This window comes from Panonychus citri, unplaced genomic scaffold (genome assembly GCF_014898815.1).
Source record: "Panonychus citri isolate SS breed McGregor unplaced genomic scaffold, ASM1489881v1 Contig00028, whole genome shotgun sequence".
NCBI classification, from domain to species: Eukaryota; Metazoa; Arthropoda; class Arachnida; order Trombidiformes; family Tetranychidae; genus Panonychus; species Panonychus citri.
In genome coordinates, this window is record NW_026515433.1 from 1,144,850 (window position 1) to 1,167,060 (window position 22,211).

Below are 22,211 nucleotides of genomic sequence, written 5' to 3' on the forward strand. Positions count from 1 at the left end.
AAACTATTAAGAATTAGCTTAATTAATTTATAAAAATTGTTAAAATCATTAAAAACAATTAGATTTGAGTTCTGCATTGAGTTTACTATGTTTCTCTTTCTTTTATTTATTTTAAGCTTTACAGCACCTTAGGGACTCGATGAATAGAATTCATCGTTTCGGTAATGACAACCGTACCAAAGGGAAAAGATAAAAAGTAATTGATGAAAGCAATCAATAATTAACAATTTTTCCCTGAGGTCGAATACTTGATAAAATTTAAAATAAAATCTAGTCAATGGACAAAATGTCCTTTCAATGACAAATGTCCTTTCAATGGAAAATGTTCAAAACAAATGGACAGAGTCCTTTACACAAATCCATTAGGATTTCTTTATAAATATTATTAATTGAGTTAGTTTGATTGTCCAAAGTCCAAAACTTAACTATTAAGTATGAAACAAAAATAATAATAAACAAATAAATTAGAATTTAAAATCAGAAATGAGAAAGAAAATTGAATCAGATTATCAACAAAATCAAGAAAAAGAAATGGTTCAATTGACGCATAATAGCTCAGTTTTTAGAGTAACAATAACTAAAGTAACTGTTGAATTATCATAATTTTGTATCAATGATCCTATGATAAGATAAATATAATATAAATTCAATTTTAAATTACAGGTAAAGTTAATTAAATTAAAGTTTTGAGCAATTCTTGTTTTCTTCTTTCAAATCTACTAGTGGCTCCACCTCGCGACACCAAAAAAAATGTTACCTGATAGTTTTTCTGTTATGTGCTGTCTCTTTCTCTCTACTCTTTGGTTTAATTTATAAATTATCAAAATTAATCAATCGATTTCGGCGAAAGTTATATTATTTCATAGTTGGAGAATTGATCTTAATATTGTAAATTTTTTGCCACTTTTTATTGGCTCGTTTTCGAGAAATTCTCCAACCAGTGAACGCTATCTAAAAAGCGACATTACTTATGTGGATACCTAATAGTTAATTGTTGATTTTCACAATTATCAAAATAAAAAGTTTGGAAGTGCATTCTTGCCAAAGAGTAATATAAGAAGAGAGAGCTTTATTTTTTTCATTTTGTGAGGGGGGAGGGATATCCGCTGGTGTGCAGATTTACAATTGTGTATCTGATAATAACTTCGTATTGAGACGGTGGGGAAAGAAGAAAGACAGAGGATAGAAAGAAGAAGAAAGGAAAGAGAAAGCTCTTTACAACATTAGAGCTAATAACAAACTTCAAGACTTAAGTGGGAGGCGAACCTGTCATCTCAAGTATACAGGGCGTTTACGCTAATTAAACAGATTTGTTTTCGAAATAACTCGTGAACTAAGATTCGTACAAACAAATGGACTACACCGGTGGACTTGTCGTGTCTTAGGGTTTACGACAACCAAAAGGTCAAAACTGATAAAAAATGTTTTTTTGAGATATTCAGTCTTTGTTCATACCGAAAAATTTATCGTTTGTCTTAAAATCGAATTTTTGAACGGAATTCTGGCCTGCCGAATTTCAATTTCGAACTTGGTTTCAAAGTAAACCCTAAGACACGACAAGTCCACCGGTGTAGTCCATTTGTTTGTACGAATCTTAGTTCACGAGTTATTCCGAAAACAAATCTTTTTAATTAGCGTAAACGCCCTGTATGACACAGCTCTCTTGACCATTCGGCCATCGAGAGCGATCAACAGCAAAAAGAGCTGTTTGGGGATAAATCTCACGCGAGTCACTACTGTCGTTTTTCTCTTTCTTTTCTCTTTCTTTTCGTCAACTAAATTGTGTAAAGTTTTCTGAATGATTTTAAGGCCATTTTCAACGAGATTTTAATTGAGCTTGAATTTAACATTTAATAGACCAAAATCTCGTTGAAAAATGGCCTCAAAAACATTTAAAAAGCTTTAACCAATTTTTTTGCGAAAAGAAAGAGAAAAGAAAGAGAGGAAATCAAAACAGCTCTTTTTTCAGGAGATCGCAGTCTCTTCTTATATTACTCTTTGATTCTTGCTATCTTAGAATTTGTAAAAATCCAAAAAGACCATTTTAGGCCACTTTGAAGAAAACCGAACAAAAAACGGAAATTTTGATGCTTTTTTTGGCCTGAATAAAAGTTCATTAATTATCATTATTTTATGGATTTTAATAGAAAAATGCATGAACTCGACGAAAAAATTGAAGCTAAATCATTAACAGTTTTCAGGGAATAGCTTGATAAGCGAGAAAACCACAGAACTTATTGATACCCCTAATACACTGCAACCCTCTGTTAAAGCAATTTTTGGTGACTTCTACTAAGGCAATTTCACAGCCGCCATCTAGTGAATTTTTAATTATAATTAATTAAATTAACTAATCCAATAAATGGCGACTTAGAAAACGGTGTTGCCTTAACAGAGGTGTGGAGTGTAGTTAATATTAGACGACCCAAGAGCCTGCCAGGGTGTTGTATTTAGTAGAGCAGTTACAATACTGCGATCTATTGAGACTCATCCCTTGACAGGAAGGTTTGTTCACTATGTTGAACAATCTTCACGGCTTGCTCGGCCATACTACGTATACTTGTAACTATGACCATATATAAATGCACACTTGTAACTATGTACACCGTGTTTCAACGGGTCCCCCCAACTTTATTTGCTAATAAATACTAATTTCCTTTGAACTAAATAGGATAAAAATGAAGTTTTGTTCCAACATCTCGAGTGGTTCAAAAGTTATCATCGAAAAAAGTCCGTCCAAATTTCGCTTTGAGAACGGAAATCATTTTTTTCTGGCTTTAAAAAGAGCAAAATATTTCGCAAAATTTTACCAGATAATTTTGGCCTAGTGATTCATGGACTTTTGGCCTACCGAAAGGTCAGTTTCGAACTTGATGTCAAACAAATTCCCATGGTCTCCCAAGTCCATATCTCCGATCTGATCTTGTCAACGACTCGCCGTTCTCAAGTTATTCCGAAAACAAAGCTGTTAATTTAACGTAATCGCCCTGTATAGATATCCATGTATATTCATTGATGAATATGCTATGTTGACCTGATAGTACACCTTGGTGTACTAGGTTGCGAACAGCAACATCACCGAGATGTAGATTCGGCTGAAGAGGTTTTTTCTAGTTGCTTATTTAAAAATAAATTGATTAGCAATTTAGTTTTTCCCCATCATAAGACTGTACTAATAAACCATTAGGCTTTTTTTATGATACAACTTTAATTAATTTAAATTACAACTTACAGGGTATCTCAATTGTAGCTTCTTGAAGATACTTATGACAGAATAACGTTTTAACCGAAAATGATTTCGTTGTCATACAAATAAATAAGAATATACAGAAAATCGTTAAAATTAAAAGAAATTGGAGTTGCTTGTTCGTTGAGTCTAATTCTTGTTTGTTTTTGATGATTTGTTTGATTCTAAATGAGTTCCTCGAATTCAATAAAATGTCACCGATCTTTAGGACATTTTCTGAATTATCTGTAGAGTAGAAAATAATTGAATTAATTTCTCGTTGATGACAAACTGTTGACATTTGTTCTGATTCAAGTGTATCTTGATAGAGAATAAGAATCGCCTTCAAAGCTTCGCAAATGATTTGCGTTTGATTTTCGGTCAATAATTTCTCGAAGACCAAGACAAGTGAATTGATAGTATCTGCTTCACTCAGGGATTGATGGTCAACCGTAATTTTTGGCAATTCGTGACCAACACAGACACAAAAAGGTCCTTTATTTTGTGAGCATTTGCACCATTTCATGGGACAGGCCGAGGCTCGAGTTGTTATTTCCCAATAATTATCCGACCCTCCCAATGAGCAAACATCTTCATCGACCTGTTGACAGTGACCTCCTTTGAAACCTTTTTGGCAGACACATTGGTACGAGTTGATCAGGTCGATACAAGATCCGTCATTAGCGCATGGATTGGGCTCACAGTCGTTTACATTGGACTCACAATGTCGACCTTCAAATCCTTTGATACAGTTACATTTGTATGAACCATTTAAATTCTGACAAGATTCAGTAGTTGATGGAATACAAGGTGACAAAGATGTTCCCAGATTACACTCATTTATATCTACAAGGGAATAGTAAAGAAATTAGATCATTTTTGTTCAGACAATACAATTTAGAAGATCGATAAGATCAGTAAATTATCGTAAACACTTTTCATCGTTAATCATCAGCATAATTTTTTCCTCTTTCAGCCTCTGATCCTTGTGCTTATTTTTAGATGAGCAGTGCTGGTTCACCAACTGTTGAAATTCATCTCTATCGTAATTAAATCTCAATTGCTTCCTGAACAGATCAAATTTCACCGAAAGTTGAGATGGTTATTCAGAAGGAGATTTAAAATTAAGATTAAGATGAAAAATGCTGCGATGAAAGATACTTAATACTTATCATAAGACACAATGAGAGATATTCAACTAATTGTTACCTTCTTGACATCGATCACCAGTGAATCCTGGAGGACAAATACATTGATATCCATTAATAAGATCGATACATTTACCATCATTCAAACAGGGATTAGATGAACACTCGTTCACATTAATCTGACAACGATTACCAGTCCAACCCTGAGGGCAATTACAGATGAACGATGAGTTACTGACTTCGAAACACGTTCCACCATGAAGACATGGACTCGTTACACATGGATTGACCACTTAATCGAAAGAGAGAGGAAGAAATCAGAGGTTAATTAAATTAACTTTAATTGTTAAAACGACTTTTTAATCACTCCAAAGCATTTGTATGAAAATGATTCATCCAAAGTGCTCATTTAAACGCAACAATTTAAAGGTAAACATCTGACATCTTTTGATAGAAATGAGAACGAGGAATGATAATCAAATCAAATCCAATGAATCAGTTAATCAACCAACAGAATCTAAATTGATCTTCATAACCATTAGATAATATTAGATGAAATTGTTTGATAATATAACCAAGGAAAAGTTATCATTCGGCAGCCCAAAGAAAGCCAGGTAATTATTAACTACCGAAAATGATACAAATTATTGGTTACGAATAATTTTCTCTAATTGTTGGTAATTTACTTTCTTTTGCCATAGAAAACAAGACGAATCGGTAAATATTTTCATAGGCGTATCAAGTCAGGTCACTTTAATGATATTCAAGGAATAAAACTTGTTACATTGATTATTGGATGGAAACGGATTTACTGATCACCATTGATTGACTAACCACGATTGTTAATAGAAAACAATCAACAAATAATCTAATAAATATGGGTTACAAGTACTTTTCGTCTACTAAATAATAATCAAAGGAACCATGAAAATCTGCTGATTGTTATATTGCCTTAGGCTTCTGGTCGTAGAAACGGTTTCGCGATCCTCCTTAAATCGTGATTATAATCTGATCCTTATCCTTATCCTCATCTTCATCTTCATCATCATCATTAAATTGTCTTGGTAGCAACATAGAGATTAAATTAACCACGAATTGGATGGAAACTGTTTCTGTCAATTGACTTGATTGTTGGAAAAATTTAACATTGTCTTCAATTACTTTTTGGTTTAGTTTTTCAAGGACAAGATTAACTGTTGATTAAATACTTGTTAATTACTTGTTACAATCAATATCTGATCAAAGTAAAGTTTTCAATTTCCACTGTACAACAATTTAAATTTAAAAGGAAAACATAACATCCGTTTAGTGGATTTACTATTCAATTAGTTAATTGCAACTATACTGGATCAAGAAAATCATCAACGAGAATAGTTGATTGTTGATAAAATAATCTAAAGAAATTATATTAAATATTCAACGATGAATATTAATTAAGTGCTTCTTAAATAACATCAACAGTAGCCAATTTATCAGTAGTTTAAATCATTTGTAAATCATCAAAGTGATCATCAATTTAGAGCTTCCGTTTAGATTGAACAATTATCAAATTACAATTTAACGTATACTAAGTTGAACAATTAATATCATGAAATATCAACAAACTATTTAATATACAATATGAATGAACAATTGGTGAATATAAACTCATCACCATTTAAATTAAATTGTCAAGTCAAGTGTCGATGGTAACAAATTATCAATACACTTGAATGCAATTTAATATCCCAATTGAAATCGATATTGCAATCAATTGATTATCATAAGAGAGCATGAATTATCCCATCTGCCGTAATCGCAATTAACTTAATCACCATAAACAAAGACACACTCCCAGAGCAATTAATGAATCGCTCAAAAAAAAAAACAAAATCAATGAATCAGAATAAATTGATCAACTTACCGATTTGACAATTGTTACCATCAAATCCTGGTTTGCAGTGACATTTGTACTGATTGGGGGCAATGTTATCACATAGGCCACCATTCAGACAGGGCTGATGAGTACCACAGTAATTAAGATCTTGATCACACAAAATGCCGCCCCAATTACGGTGGCAAATACATTGCCAGGGCTTGAGACAATAGCCATTGGTGCATCCTGGATAAAGTAAACACTGGTTACATAGAGTGCCTGAGTATCCAGGTCGACACTGACACTGATCGGGTTCTGAACAATATCCGTGCTCTGAATTACATCCTGATCGACATTTTGGTTTATCACAATTATCACCAATCCAACCAGGTAGACAAGCCTTTTGGCCATTTTGCTGACAAATGTAATGTCCGAAAACATCATTGCGTTCACGACAAAATTCAGAACATTCATCACCATGATAATATAATGAACAATAAATTCTAAGATAAATAGAGAAGGAAGAAAATTTAATTAGATTAATAGTTACCAATGGAAAGAGTGAACAATTAAATCTCTCGACACTTCGACAATACATTTTGTGTTTGTTAAACTTCATGGATCATTAAAAGTTTTTTTTAACAATCAAATTGTATTAAAATTGACTCATCATGATTAGTATCATGATCTTTATTAGTGCCAATGGTTTTTTATTGTGTCAACTTAATTCAATGTCCATTTGTCTTTTCATTGTAATAGTAAAACTTTTTTTCCGATCAAATCTCAATGGACCTTTAATACAATTTACTCATTGTCAAGGGAGCTCTTCACTATTAATGGTTAAATCTTACAATTGGGACGATAGAGAAGAGGGTGAGAGGATGATGATGATGATGATATCCTTTTATTATCATCATCAATAAGTGTCCCACTGTCCTTTGTCAATGGCGTAAAGGCTATTTGGTCAAAAAGTTATGTCCAGATTTGGGACAATTGTTAATCTTTACCGATTTCATCAGTGTTAACCCTTATTTCTGGTTTGATTATATTCTGATTGTATCGACAATTTCATTTGACAGCATTAATCTTGACACAATCAACTGTCAACCCTTTTGTTAATAGATTGTGTTATGATTACAGTCAATTGTTATTATATAATCATTCACTTTAATCAAAATTTTCTAGGTCAATGTTTGGGTCAGCATTCAGTAAGTTATTTACCTTATATCTCAATTTAATCTCATTTAAATATTATTGTTCACACAAAATTCAACAAATCTAATTATTCATATGACTGTAAAAATTAACATCAACAGTAGTTTCAAAAGTTAATTGTTTTCATTCATGGTCGGTGAAAGCTACTAATATATTTTCTTGATTGTAATAATTAAAAAACATCCAGGATTTTTGCAAGACTGTTACAATCATTAAATTAACGTCCACTCAAATTGATGGACAAAGGATTGGAAATTATTTATTACGAAAAAGTAACTGTAACAATTGAATTTATTTTTCTAATTGTTATAAGTCAATTAATTACCTGTATCGATAAACTAGATGAGAATTCGCTGTTTTGAATGTCTTATATAACCAAGTTCTTAAAGTGGTCGATGAGCGATTCGTAGGTAGGACATTGTCATCGAAGTGAATTTGTTTCTCCAATTGGACATAATTGCTATTCGATGATCCAGAATTAGTTAAAATGGTTACAATTAAAGTGAATGATTTCTGTAATTAAAGAGAAAAAGAAAAAAAAATCAAATATGTAAAGTTAATTGTTGGACAATTTAATAAGCAAAAGCGATAGAAGAAATAAAAAACAAATGCAACAATCAATTTCACATTAAAACAAAGTTAATTGTTATCACCATGATACAATTTAAACTATAAATAGATTGATGATTAAAACTAATTGGCAATGGTAAAGGTTAAGGTTAACATAAATTGACCTGAATCAAGCGAAATAATTAAATTTCTCTGTGCAACAATTAACTTTGAACAGTTAGAAGATTGCAAATATTGTAAAATGAACAACGGGAAAAAATCCAACCGGATGTTGTTGATATATTTTCAACCGGAACTACTATTTTTTATGAAGAAAAAGACAGAGATAGAGACAGAGACCGAGAGAGCAGTAGAAAAGGTTAGTGATGAAGATGGAGGATGATGATGATTATTTTTTATTCTATTCGAATAGTTGAAATAATTACTTAATCTTACGCGTGCTGGAAATATTTGAAAACGACTTCGCAATTAGACTAATATATTTGATGCTTCCTTTCAGCTTCCAAGGACCATCATCATCATCATCATCATCATCTTCCTCATCCTCATCATCTTCATCAGCATAAAAAAACTGACATCTTGATTCATCTTCATCACCTAAATCATCAGTCTTTGTTTATCCATCAATGGAACTTTTTTTTCAAGTAATCTCTTCTTTCATCAAAAACCTTGGCTTTAGATTAAAATTTTGTCCTCTTAATTACGATATTAACTTGACCATTGTCTTAGATTGTTGATAATCTTAATTACCATTGAACACATTTCCTTTTAATCCAGTTGAATTAACTTCCATCACCATAATTTACCTGAATCTTTTTCAAACGTTTTCCATATGTCACTTTTACCCAATGATAAATGTTACATTACCTTTGCATAATCAGTTACCAGTCAAGGATAAATTACTGGTCCATTGATTATAACAATTAAGAAACAACAAAACTGATTGTTATTAATATTACTCCAAGAAAAGACAAACAAATTGATACGAAAACAAAATGATTGTAATCAAATGAAATGTCATTGATTTTATAAACAAATTGAGAGTAAAAAAAAACTAATCTAACTAATGAAAAATTGATCAACCATCGTTAATAAATTGCAATAACAATGACAATAGTCAAGAGCTAATTGTTGTTATGGTTAAGGAGTGAGCCTAAAGTGTGAATCAAATTTGCATAAATCGCATGGATTAAATTTAATGAGTTTCTATCAATATTTTCACTCAACAGAATGCAAATCATTTCAAGTTGATTGAATTTTCAACAAACTCTTCACACAACTGATGCACTTTGCATTTATGATGAAAGTTGTTGATTGTTGATGAACCTGTTTGATTGTCGATTGGAACAACAAAAGTCTGTTCGAAGTGTGATTAACAGGAATGTTAACAGATGGATCAATGGTGATGTCGATTCCCGATTGGGTTCTTCAAAAATAGCCCTTCGATCATCATCATCATCATTGATCATCTCAAGGGAGAATCGGTTTACATCCTTTAATTCCCATTTGAATCAGTTTAATATTTAATGTTATTAGAATCAAGTTTTTCTCTTTTTTTAAAAATAGTAAAAAAAAGATACACAAAAAGTGTAACTGAGTCTGTAAGTGAGATGATGATGATGATGATGGTTCTCTATTTAGGACACACAGAGATGATGATAGGAGAGAGAAAGTCAATTCACTTCCCCGCTCCCCGTTTATCCTCATCTCCCTCCTCATCTTTGCTCGAGTCAGAACTCAATGAGCCGAGACACAAACTCGAGAGGTGAGAGGGAAACCTTATGGAGACACAGTAAGCAAACCATTGATGTTTATCAATGAATTTGTTGTTTGTTGTTGTTGTTGTTTTGTTACTTTATTTAGTGAATAAGAAGTACAATCGTTGCAAAAAAAGAAACTCATAACATTGCAACATTTGTAATATTAGAAGAAGGAAAAAAAATCAATGAAAACTAATTCACAATTAGAGTAATTCAATTGCTTTCTAACTGTCATCGCCTCTTAACAATTAAAACTAAACTTTCAAATAAGTTGCAAAGTTTCATTAATATTAATATTATTTCTTGAGTTGGATAAACTTTTCGGTTACACTAATCAAATATACACTTTGAATTAGCAATTAGTCAATTGTTTTGGAAATTTGTATACACTAATTGTAATAATTTACAATAATCTTTACCTTTTCATGAATAATTGATTGTTGACTTTTTTATTTTCACTTAAAATGGCGGCCTGACAATTTGCTACAATAAGAAACCTTATTCCTTCATGTTATTAACTTTTATTATGATTAAGTTTAAGGTCAATGCAATATGTTAATCTTCCCATCGGATATTTCATGCTTGAGATAATCCCAACAGTTACAAGTTAATTCAAGACATAGTAGAAAGAGTGTACAGTCGTGCAAAGAAACAGAAAAGTGAAAACAAATGACAAGCTGACAAATTTTGTTGATCCAGTTTTTGGCTTTTCCAATGGATTAAGTCATGTGTTTCCACTCTCATTCATTCATTGGATTGTATCAACCTTAAATTATTGCAAATTAATCTTAATCACTGGCATCATCTCAGCAGAGAGGTTGATGATGATGATGATGATGATGATGATGACAAAGACCTCACCCTCTTTTCACCACCCACACAAACTGCCCTTTCAAATCAACACATCAACAGTTAAAAAACTCAATACACTCAAGAGATTTCATTTCAATGTCAAAATTTGAAGCTAGAAAATAATTCAAATCAAAATATTGATTCTATTGATTGTCAAATTTATCGTCAACTCAATCGTCTTGATTATAGCTGTTGAAATCAATTTTGAGTTGATTAGGGTTCGAGTAACTTTTTTAATTAAGTCAAAAATCAATTGTTAGGATTATGTTGATTGTTACTATTAGTATTTGATATGATTTATTTGATGGTTGATTCAATATGGTCAAGGGTTGGGGTTTATTAACTGGTTATGTTAACATAATGGACACAAAGAGATGACCTTTAAGCCTTATCGGGTCAACTCCCATTGACCAGTGTCCAAATCAATAGTTGACACAATCAAGTTAATCATAAACTATATCATTATGATTAACCCTTCATAATAGATGATAATCTTTTGTTAACAATCAAATCAATTGTGTCTCTTGAGTAACCAAATCAAATGTAACTCTTATTATGATTTAACTTAATCTCCTGAGATTATTAATTTTGATGGTCAATCGTTGATTTCTGGACTTTAATTAAGCTAATTAACAATCTAATATTTGGCCCTTCAACTTTTCAGCAATTGATAACTTATGATAATCGTTAATCTTTGTCATCTTAATTGTTGATTGTTGACCATTTATATTCAGCATTAATTAGGCAAGTTAAACGGTCAAAGGATTCACCTTAAACTTGGAAACTAAATTAACTAATTCAGTTATGCTAACGGAAGTTAATTGCTAATTGAAACTGTGTTCAATTCAATGCTTAGTAGATTGTGATTAACTAAGTAATCTAGATGATAATCTATGAAAGTTATTAATTTGAATTGTTAATTAATTAGTTAATGATTCAGATTGTTGTTACTGATGGAACAACTAAATTGTTAATGATAAAAAATCATCTAATTGTTGGGACTGTGAGAATTGTGATTCTAATGATAATTAACAACAATAGATCAACAACTTGATACAACATTAAAACAATTAGTATTAATTAAATGGTCAACAAATTTGGTTGACCTTTCAAGTACATAATTGTAATTAATTTAAATTGTCAATGATTAAATCACCTCTTCTAATCCATGATAGTAATATATGAAATAAAATTACAAGATTAAAATGATTAAGAGATTAAATTATTTTCTCAATTCAATTAATCCATCTGAATGGTAAATGTTTTCATTGAGGATTAATTTTAACAGATTAACAGATAATCAACCTTAAGATTTGAATGATTAACAATCAAGTTGATTAAAAGTTGTCATAAAAATAAATAAAAGTGTCACACTGATGATGTTTCAATGTAATTAAATTCTGTTTTTTTTCAAAATGATTATCAATCAGAGGCAATCAAATATTGATTGTCATCTAAAATCATAAATCACAATCAATTAAGGGATAATAAGTTGAATGAATTTAATTATAATCCTTAACTTTGTTTTCTTGTATAAAAAAAAATGTTCAAGTTCAAGGATAATCAGAATCGTAGAGGAAAAACAAATACCGATCAAATTGAATGATAATTTAGATAATTAATTGTGGATTGGAATCAATGATGATGATCAACATGATTAAGAAGATGATTAGTGAACTTCATTGATTGTGAACATGGAAATGTTTGAGTAGAAATTAAAAGTTATCTCGATTTTCTGTGAGAAAAACTCAGTCAAGAGAAGAATTCACATAATTAAGACACTAAACAACCAAAGATGATGATGATGATCAACAAGAAGATGATGATGATGATGATGATGATAATGTCGACAGAGAGAAAGGGAAGATTAGACGATGCGAAACCAATTAGATTAACATTGAATGTGAATCAAGGTAATAATGAGTAACAAGAATAAGAAAAGATGATCAACAGAAATTAAGTGTTAGATTTGCTAATTACTCTTTTTTGTAACTTCTTTAATGTGAAAGAATTAAATTGTTACGTTGATTGTCGTTGATTACTTACCATCCATCTGAATGTGAAGGGTAATCGCAATGAAACTGGATTAGATGAAGTTGATGGTTGAGATGTTATATTACCATAGGTACAAGGGGGACCATAAACAAGAGTATTTGATTCCTTGAGACACAAATTGTAAATTAATTTAGTTTCATCGGTTGATGAGTAAAGTTGTTTGTGTTCAAATTCAACAATTTCAATTTGAAATACACCAGATCCATGAGAACAATCAATTTTAATTGTTATCAGATAAAACAATATAATCCATAAATTGTACCTTTGATTAAGTTTAGTTGAAGTTAATTGTTGTCTATGATTAGGATAATGATTTGGTTGATGATTATTAATCCGCTGAGTTACATACATTTTCATTGTAACCCAGGGTTAAAGTTTTCCAACACAATTAAGATTATTATTAACTAATCAATTTGGTTATTATTATTATTTTACTGTTGTTGATGTTTATTAAATCACTAATCAGATTAAAAAAGACACAAATTGAGTTTTAATTGTCACTGTGATTTAAGATTATCCATATTGAGGTGATTGTTGATAACTGAAGTGCACGCGTAACAATTAACATTAGAATGACGAGTAAAAAAAATACGTGTGAACGCGTGTTCCTTTGGTGGGCGCGTGTTTTTCAATGTCAACTGAAGGGAGATCTTGTATTCACCAGGTCACAAATTGAAAGAGAGAGAGAGAGAGAGAGAGAGAGAGAAAGAGAGAGAATAGAAAACGAAAAGAGGAGGAAGATGAGGATGAGGATGAGGAAGAAAAAAGATGAGGAGGAGGAGAGATGGAGAGCGAGATGATGAAAATACACTTGGGATTATTTCACTTAGAAAATATTTTTTCTTCCAACATTTTTCAATCGATTCTTCAATCAACAGTTATCATAAATATTGATATTCTAAATACTGATATTTATCAATAAGTAATAAGGGTTAAGATTCTGCTGGATCACAATTAAGTTGATGAAATCTTGAAATTCGTAGGCAAATATTGAATAAATAGAAACTTTTTGTTTTCCTTCAAGTTTAAGGTAAGAGTTGTGATGATAAACTGGCCTCAGAATGACTTCTGTTGAAAGTAAGAAGCAAATCAACGGACCGATAACAATAACAACATCATATGAAGATAAAGAAGATAGATGATGATAAAAGATGATAAAAGATGATAGGATGAAGATGAAGATGAAGATAACCGTGTAAATCGTGAGGCAAAAGGTATAATCAACGTAACATGGGAACTACAAGTTCCTTCAACATACTAGACACAAAGCAACTGTTACCTTTACAAAATTACATTAGTTTTTTACCTTAAACAACAATTTCAACGATAATATTTCATCATCAACATCATTTAATAACAATCAAGTCTAATCAAAAAGAATCAACTTAATCCGGTCCAATATCATTAGATTAGTCCACTAATCTAATCCAAAACGATAAAAAAAACTTTACTATCACTTTCAACTTAGCCAATTAATTGTTAAAAAGTCAATTGTTATCATGTATCAATGATTTCAAATCAAACTTGATTGTCCAGTATTAAGACACATACAGTTTATTAGCCTGTTTGTGTTATCAATTAGATCAACGATTTAATCTGATCAATTGGAATTTAGATTTTAAATGATTCGATCAATTTAAATGGTTAAATTCAAATAGGAAACTGTAAATGTCCCAAGTTGGAAACTTGTTCACTCAAAGTCCTCTTGTTGCTCGTCCTCCCTCAACATCCACCACACCTTCAAATCGCATCCTCATCCCTCCTCCTCATCCCCATCCTCATCTCCATCCTCATCCTCATCCCCTTGATCCTCATCCATCTGTTGACATTAAAGTCTATGTAAAAATATCATAACCACAACTTCACCAATTTTGTGGTTACTTTCAATTCTTCATCCAAAAACATTTGGGATTTAATTTGATAATAAATAAATCACTTAAATCATAAGGGATTAGAATTGACAGATTAATTTATAATACAATTTTTTAATAATCATCATCAACGACAAATCATCAAATCAGATCTTAATTATCAAGTGAATAAAATTACCAATGAAGGTATTTAATTGTTTACTCAAATCTATCAATACCTTTCAGCTATTTACAATTAAATTAAAATTCAACTTTTGATGATTTGAAAATTGTCGCAATTTATAATTTAATTGTCTTCCGGATGCTAATGTTTGATATCGATAAACAATCAAATAATCAATCAATTAATTATTTTCCTCTGTAATCAAGGTTATAATTTGTATTCTTTAATTGTGATCATTAGCATTCAAGGTTAAATTGTAACCATTTGTAAATTACAATTAGATTGTATCATTGTGATCATTAAATTGACTGTTACGTATGATTATTAATTAGTGAGACGACAATTAGAATTAAAATCAATTTAATTTGAGAACCGAATTGATTGTGATGTTTTTAATTGTCGTAATTAGATTCCTATTGATACCTGATCATTTTAAATCAACTTCTTGCAAACTGATTAATTACATTTCTCGCAAGTAAATTAACAATTAATTCATTGATCAAAGTAAATCTTGATAAAACCTTTGATTCTTATGGCTTAATCATTATGCTAATCAACTGATTGATATAATTATCTTAATGATTTAGATTTTGTAACATTATTGTTAATCTATTATGATTAAATACTTCGCAACAATTAAGGAAATATAATAAATAACCTTTGAGACAGTTTCTTCATCTTCATCGCATCATCAGTAGCAATTAAGTGTGTCAATTTTAATTGTCATCAAGCTAATTAACTGACCATGGATTCATTTATCAAGGGATATTTTTGTGAACTCAGTGATGACAGTGACGAGATCGTAATTGCTGTTAAATGTGACAAACTAATTCACCAGGAAAACACTGGACTACAAGAGTTACTTATCTTTCAAAAGTAAATCAGTAATTAATTACTCATTGATTGTTAATTAATCTCTCAACTCTCTGTATCTTTTTCAGTAAGATTTTCGGTCGTTGTATGGCCTTAGATGGAGCTATACAGTTAACTGAGAAAGATGAATCTTCTTACCAAGAGATGATCACGTTTTTGGCCTTAAACTCGCACCCGAACCCTAAGAAGGTTCTGATTGTCGGTGGTGGGGATGGTGGTGTTATCCGTGAGTGTTTGAAGCACCATTGTGTTGAAGAGATCACTTTATGTGAGATCGATAAGCGAGTCGTTGAAATGTCCAAGAAATACCTTCCCTTTATGTCCTCCTCTTTTGACTCTCCAAAAGTGACCGTTAATATCGGTGATGGTCATGGTTTTATCAGGGAAAATAAAAATTTGTTTGATATCATTATCACCGATTCATCTGACCCTAAAGGACCCGCTCTCTCACTTTTCAAAGGGATTACTATAAATCTCTCCATGAGTGTCTTAGATCCGGTGGGATTATCTCATGTCAGGCTGAGACAATTTGGTATGATTTACCGTTGATTAAGTCTCTTCATTCAACCGCCTCCGAGTTTTTCAAAACTGTGGCTTATGCAACTACTATGGTGCCTTCTTACCCCTCCGGGCAAATTGGTTTTCTTTTGGCCTGTAAGGACCAACGAATCGACTTCAGTCTCCCATTTCATAAACTATCGGATGAACAAGTTGATGAGATGAAATTGAAATACTATTCAACGGCCATTCATCAGGCCGCTTTCACATTACCAACATTTGTCCGAAAGGTCAGTGGTCATCACGATGATTATTAATAATATGATAACCGATCAGTTGTAATTAAAACCACTTATTTACAATTTTCTATTGTTTTCAGGCTTTACAATCAAATGAATCCAATTGACCAAAGCTCAATCAGGTAATCAATACATTAGCATGTAATCAGATCACGATAATTACTATTATGCGTCTTAATTATTCAATCAATTAGATTATATAAAATCTCATCTAATCAGTTAACCCAATTATGTTTATCGACTATTTTATCAATAAATTGCAAGGACTTTCCGTCATTATTTGTCTACTGATTGTTAATCAAATTTTATCCTATTCAATTGGAGATTTTTAGTTTGAAACAATTAATTTGAATATAACAAATTGATTTGGTTCTTTGGATGATTAGTGTTTTTAATTCAAAATAAATATTTTCAATCGAGGTTATCAAAGTAAAAAACAACATTACACAGCAACAATTAGCTGATATGTACAATAAAATTTGTCAAACATAATACATGATAATTGAAGTTCGATTGAACTGAAAACGATTCATCCCAGGTAATAGTTACGATGATTTTTGGCGAAAATTTTGAAAAAAATGACTGGTTATCCAACAGAGATCTGTAAGGTCTGAAGGAATAGTTCTCCTTCGTGAATGTGTTGCCGATATCGAGCGATGTCTTTTCTGGTAACGATTCCAGCAACTTCGTTATAATCATTTATGACAACTAAATGTCGAAGTCCAAGTGCTCGAAATAATAAAAATATACGATTAAGAGAAGCTGAAGATGAGATTGCATATGGACTTGGGTTCATCACTGGTCGCAGATCAATTTGATAAAGTCTCTCTTTTGGTGTTATGGATTTGACGATCTTTTCGATTGGTGGATATCGAGGATAAGCGTCACGGAATGTTTTCGCGGTGATTGTATGATATTCATCATTTTCATCAAATATTTTCTCCTGTAAGAGAACAATCAACTGCCAGCGTAAAATGAGCCCACGGAAACGTCCAAAGTGAGTTTGTGATGAATATGAAGGTCCAAGGGATGAAGTTGATTCTGTTAAATTGTTTGATTCAATATCGACAACAGGGAAACCATTATGAGTTTCATTTTCTAAAACTTGAATAATTCTAGCGACACTTTCGACAGTTTTCAAAGTGACCACTGGTGTTGACATAATTTCCGATGCGTAAACGGTATGAGACATAGAAGGAGGCTCCCAGTGAAGGAAGGGAATTTGTGACAGGCGAATGTGAATATCGTAAATACTTTCGGGCATAAAATAATCACCGACCCATTTTGAGATTATTAGGGTTATCATGATGGGCGGACCGAAAGTTATATTACCAGTGGTCTCAATCATTATGACAGTTAAACTGATGGTCATCCGAACGACACCGCCAAGCATTGCAGCCGCGCCGATTAGAGCAAATTTACAGCCATCAGCCCAGTCGCTGTTATTGGGAAGAGCAAATTTAACCAGGAGGTAGAAAAGGCGACCGCCAGTGGCACCGATCAAAAGAGAAGGTATAAATAGTCCAGCAGATACGCTAAGTCCATAAGTCCATGTGGCGATGAAAAAGTAACATATAAAGAAAATAAGAAGCGTTTTCCAGGTCCAGACATCATCTTCGCTGTGGAATAGCAAGTGAACAGCGCTTTCGGGTGTCGCCAACCAAAGACGTGACATTACTGAATATTCATCCTCCTTACAACCAGAGCTTGTGAATAGATTGATATCTTTAACAATCTTGTGACAATCTTTGTCCAGGTAAATAAGTAAATAGCCAACAGTACAGGTTACAATGGAAACGAAAACGGCCTCGACTACTTTGAGCCACCTTCGATTGATGTACTTTAAACGGAATATCGAAAGACGAAGATTAATACTGTTGTGAAGGGCTCCTAAAATGCCTCCGATGGCCCCGAGAAGAGCGTAAATTGGAATCTCGTAAATGACATAACTGATTTCACCAAATTTACCGAAATTGACTAAACCAGGATAAGACAATTGCCATGCATGGTTATGGTAAATGGACAAGACAATGTTGAGAGTGAAAGAAGTGATCATTGAACAGAAAAAGATTCTCCATGTTAAGGCCTGATTCCAGAACGATGCTCCTTCTTCAAGACTGAACAAAACTCCACCAATAGGAGCACCAAAAGCGGCAGCCACACCAGCAGCAGCTCCTGTGATTAAATTGCAATCATTAGATTAGATTATCAAGTTCATAAGAGAGCAAAATTGTGACATTTAAAACGGAGATTGATTGTTGAAAACGGTGAGTAATTTCAAGTTAGAAAACATTTCACTAAGAACATGTAATCAGTCAAGTTAATTTCCATACAAATGGGACATTGATTAGCAATTAAAGTTAATTTCAACTACTAATAAGTTGATATTATCACTGAATCATCATTGAAGATAAAATCTTGAGGCCAAGATTCAAAGTTCAACAAAAAGCTACTTTAAGAATCTAATTGATGATATCGAGGAGGTGGAAAAGTAAATATCATGAGCAAATAATCAAATAGACGACTAATTAATCATTTGATTCTGATAATTTGTGATTAAACTGTTCTAACAGAGAAACATCAAAGGAAAGGGAAAGAGATACAGAGACTCACCTGCAGATACGAAATCTCTTTTTTCTCTGTCATCCTTGAATTCGTCTAAAAGGTGAGTATCTTTTCCGAACGTGGTGCTTTTCCCTTGCGATATTCCAGCCGCGATTACTGAGCCACAATGGATCATCGGCCCTTCCTTGCCACTGGCCAATCCACCGACAACCGATAAAACAACGCCAACGGCTTTGGAAATGAAGGTCTTGATACGAACCACTTCGGGCACTTTGACGCCATTTAGATAACATTTGATCACAGGAATACCAGAACTTGCGGCAACCGGAGCCCAATAAGTGACCATAATTGCACCGATCGAAACTAAAACGGCATTGATTCCCATCCAATAAAATAAAGGTGTATGGTAACAGTCAGTTGATTTATCACATTCATTTATCTGCGTCATAAGAAAATGGTACTTGTAATTAGCAAGTTTATCCACAGTAACGACAATTGTACAGGCCGTTAATGCGGTCAATATACCGATGAATAAAATAACAATCCATCTTTTAACATTCTTATTTCTAAGAATATTCAAATTTCTTTGTTGGAAACGCTGCTCCAAAAGGAAATAGTAATTTTCACATTGATCATAATCAAGACTCTCATATTTTTGGGACAAAAATTCAAGAGGCATTGCGACATTGATTCCAACTAATTAAAGAAACAAAACTAATTATTGTAAAACACTAAAAGTAATCAGTTCAAATTAGAGCAAAAAGTGATTACAGTTGATTAAATGTATCAATTTATTTGTTTACACTCTAACATCTGATAAGAAAACGAATCTTTTTCTGTTAGAATAGCAATCAAACGCTATTTTAACGGAAATTTTGACAGTTGATCAGAAAAACGGTTACAATTAATTTGAAATGATCTTTTTTTTTATTTTCAACAGTTGCGCGAACTCAACTATCATTTGTTGATTAGAATATGATTTGTTTCCTTCCTTTGATTGACTTGATTAGTTTTGATTTTTTCGCTTTTCAAGAAGAGATGAAAAAACAAAAGTGATTAAGGATCGAGTGATTAACTTAACTCTATTTCTTTGGTTGAAATGTAAAAAAATATTTCCATTACATACATAATAAAGAGTAGAAATAAGAAATAGTAATCAACATGATTGGGTTCGATGTGACAGTTGATTCTACATAAATTATTTTAATCGTAAACAATTTTTGATAACAAAGGGTTAATGAGCTCCTCTTGAAATTTGTTCCTTTAAAAGTAGAATACTCTGTTTTTGTTCATCGGGTAACATGGCGATTTGTTGCTCCGATAATTGGAGTACTTGCATGATTAGGGCAGCTCTTTCTTGTTCTTGATTTGGTAAACTAGGAATATTTAATGAAGATGCTGGAGCATTGGGTCGAGAAGATGATGATTGAGGTCCACCGGGTCGAGCGTTATTAGAAGACGGGGCTTGGGTTGATAGTCTGGGATCGAATGAGGTTTGTTGGGGTTGAGATCGTGCTCTTGGATCTAATGATGTTATTGGTTCTCGAGCTCGAGGATCGAGAGATCTTGGATCAAAGGCAATTCCAGAGGCTGGTGGTGGCACATTTGAAGGCTGAGCAACGGGTTGAGATGGAGGGATAACACCTCTAGCATAAGGATCGGGTGGTATAACTGGTCCTGCTTGTGCCCATGGTCCGGTTCCTGGTGGAGCTGTTGAAGGTAATCCGGTAACAGGAGGAACTCCTGCTTCCCCCATTAGATTTGGAACCGGAGTGTTCCGGTGAAGTATACTGAGAGCAACATTAGGATCAACTATCTTCATGACAACCAAAGCTTGAAGTAAAGCATATGATAGCTGAGGATTCTGAAGTAGCATATTTCTTGCTTCATTTGGATTAGTTTGAATACATTGTTTCATTTGTTTAGCAAGTTCAAACATTTGTTCTGGTGGGAGACTTGCAACTGCTCTGCTAATCGCCTCCGGTGCTTTATCTGGATCAACGTCTGGACCATATGGACTCTCAAATGTACCACCAAGGGATGATTGAAGGTTACGTATCTCCTCTTTGGTTCTTTCATTTGCAGCATTGTCAACTCTAAGGGTACGTCCATTTAATTCATGACCATTAAGATTTCTCATCGCGCTTAAAGCAGTTTCCTGATCCTTATACTCACAGAAACCATAACCCTTTGGTTTACCTGTTTCTCTGTCATATACAAGTCTACAGTCAAAGATGAAAAAAAGGTAAGTTAATTGTCAATGTCAAATCCTTTGATTCCTTTTCCAATCTCAAAGCAAACAAAAATGTTGACAAAAAGCCAACAAACAGAATAGTAAAAAGCTTTCATCAATTGACAACAATAACAAAGCTTTACAATGAGATTTAATGTCTTACCTAAAGCTCAACACCGGCCCTGCTTGAGAAAACAATTCCTTGAGTTTCTCTTCGGTAGCATCATATGGAATATTACCAACAAATACTGATCGTAATGATCTTTCATTAGAATTTAAAATTGCTGCCATTTGAAGATAATAACCAAACACAATACAACAGCAATCAAAGAGACAAACTAATCAATTAATGAACAAAATAAAAATTCAAAACAAGAAAAAAACTCTTTTCCAAACCAACAGATGTCGCTAATTCTACTATTCTAAAATTCCAACAGATGGCGCTGTTAACACTCGAGATCGAAGTTAATTTAATCACAATTATAATCTAATTATTTTCCTCGTTCTTATCCAATTAATTGAAGAATTAAAATTTTTTCGATCATGATTGTAACATTACCATATTCTCATCTTATTCTTGCCAAGTAATCAAAAAGACTAGAACTAGGGTGTAAATCTAATTGCAATTAAATCGCAAGGGAAAAAGTTCTCGTTCTTAAATTGTCTTGACTTTGGTTCGTTATTATTATTAAATGAGTTGATTAATTTTTCTCTTTCTTTCAATCTAAACAATTAACATTCCAATATTTTCTCATTAATTGTCAATAATTAAATTGTTCTCATTGATTGGGTGAGAAAATAAATATTTACTTTTCCAATTGAAGTAAAAACGATGAGGTTGAATTTTCACTTTTCTTTAAAGTCTCAATTGATTAAGTTGATAGAGTAATTATTTACCATCGTTAATTAACTTGTAAGTTAAATAAAAATATTCTCTCTCTTAAAGTAATTAACCAAGTTAATTAATCCGTTAATTGAGTTGAAATGAAATCTAATTTTCTTAAAGTCATGTGACTTTGATCAGCTGA

The 22,211-nt window shown here is 32.3% G+C and overlaps 3 protein-coding genes and 1 long non-coding RNA gene across 4 annotated transcripts; 2 read left to right on the forward strand and 2 right to left on the reverse strand.

The window, feature by feature from the left end:
- Positions 1-719: 719 nt before the first annotated feature.
- LOC128397181 (delta-like protein B) lies at positions 720-13,298 on the reverse strand. The gene is made up of 5 exons (XM_053357867.1): positions 12,673-13,298; positions 7,770-7,957; positions 6,278-6,732; positions 4,436-4,666; positions 720-4,072 (listed from the first exon to the last, which is right to left on the reverse strand). The coding sequence occupies exons 1-5, from the start codon at positions 13,036-13,038 to the stop codon at positions 3,222-3,224; spliced, it is 2,091 nt and encodes a 696-aa protein (XP_053213842.1). The 5' UTR covers positions 13,039-13,298; the 3' UTR covers positions 720-3,221.
- Positions 3,920-6,280, forward strand: LOC128397199 (uncharacterized). Its single transcript, XR_008326896.1, has 3 exons — positions 3,920-4,036; positions 4,203-4,988; positions 5,076-6,280. It is a non-coding gene; the product is annotated as an uncharacterized LOC128397199 (long non-coding RNA).
- Positions 13,299-14,997: 1,699 nt separating the features above from the next.
- LOC128397190 (uncharacterized) lies at positions 14,998-16,672 on the forward strand. The gene is given in 4 exon segments (XM_053357876.1): positions 14,998-15,591; positions 15,657-16,036; positions 16,039-16,376; positions 16,466-16,672. Coding segments are annotated over 4 exon segments (876 nt in total). The 5' UTR covers positions 14,998-15,460; the 3' UTR covers positions 16,493-16,672.
- A 78-nt stretch (positions 16,673-16,750) lies between these two features.
- On the reverse strand, positions 16,751-21,561 carry LOC128397022 (H(+)/Cl(-) exchange transporter 7-like). The gene is made up of 4 exons (XM_053357687.1): positions 21,347-21,561; positions 20,187-21,172; positions 18,999-19,646; positions 16,751-18,560 (listed from the first exon to the last, which is right to left on the reverse strand). Exons 1-4 carry the CDS (start codon positions 21,472-21,474, stop codon positions 16,972-16,974), a joined length of 3,351 nt encoding a protein of 1,116 aa, XP_053213662.1. The 5' UTR covers positions 21,475-21,561; the 3' UTR covers positions 16,751-16,971.
- Between the last annotated feature and the right edge of the window lie 650 nt (positions 21,562-22,211).

Coding starts and splice junctions, on each gene's coding strand:
- LOC128397022 (XM_053357687.1), bottom strand. CDS start 21,474: ATGGCAGCAATTTTAAATTCTAATGAAAGATCATTACGATCAGTATTT. Junction 19,647..20,186: donor AATTTCAAGAGGAGCTCATT/AACCCTTTGTTA, acceptor TTCTTTAATTAG/TTGGAATCAATGTCGCAATG. Junction 18,561..18,998: donor AAGAGATTTCGTATCTGCAG/GTGAGTCTCTGT, acceptor ATTTAATCACAG/GAGCTGCTGCTGGTGTGGCT.
- LOC128397181 (XM_053357867.1), bottom strand. CDS start 13,038: ATGAAAATGTATGTAACTCAGCGGATTAATAATCATCAACCAAATCAT. Junction 4,667..6,277: donor TGGTAACAATTGTCAAATCG/GTAAGTTGATCA, acceptor CTTTCGATTAAG/TGGTCAATCCATGTGTAACG. Junction 4,073..4,435: donor TGGTGATCGATGTCAAGAAG/GTAACAATTAGT, acceptor ATTCCCTTGTAG/ATATAAATGAGTGTAATCTG.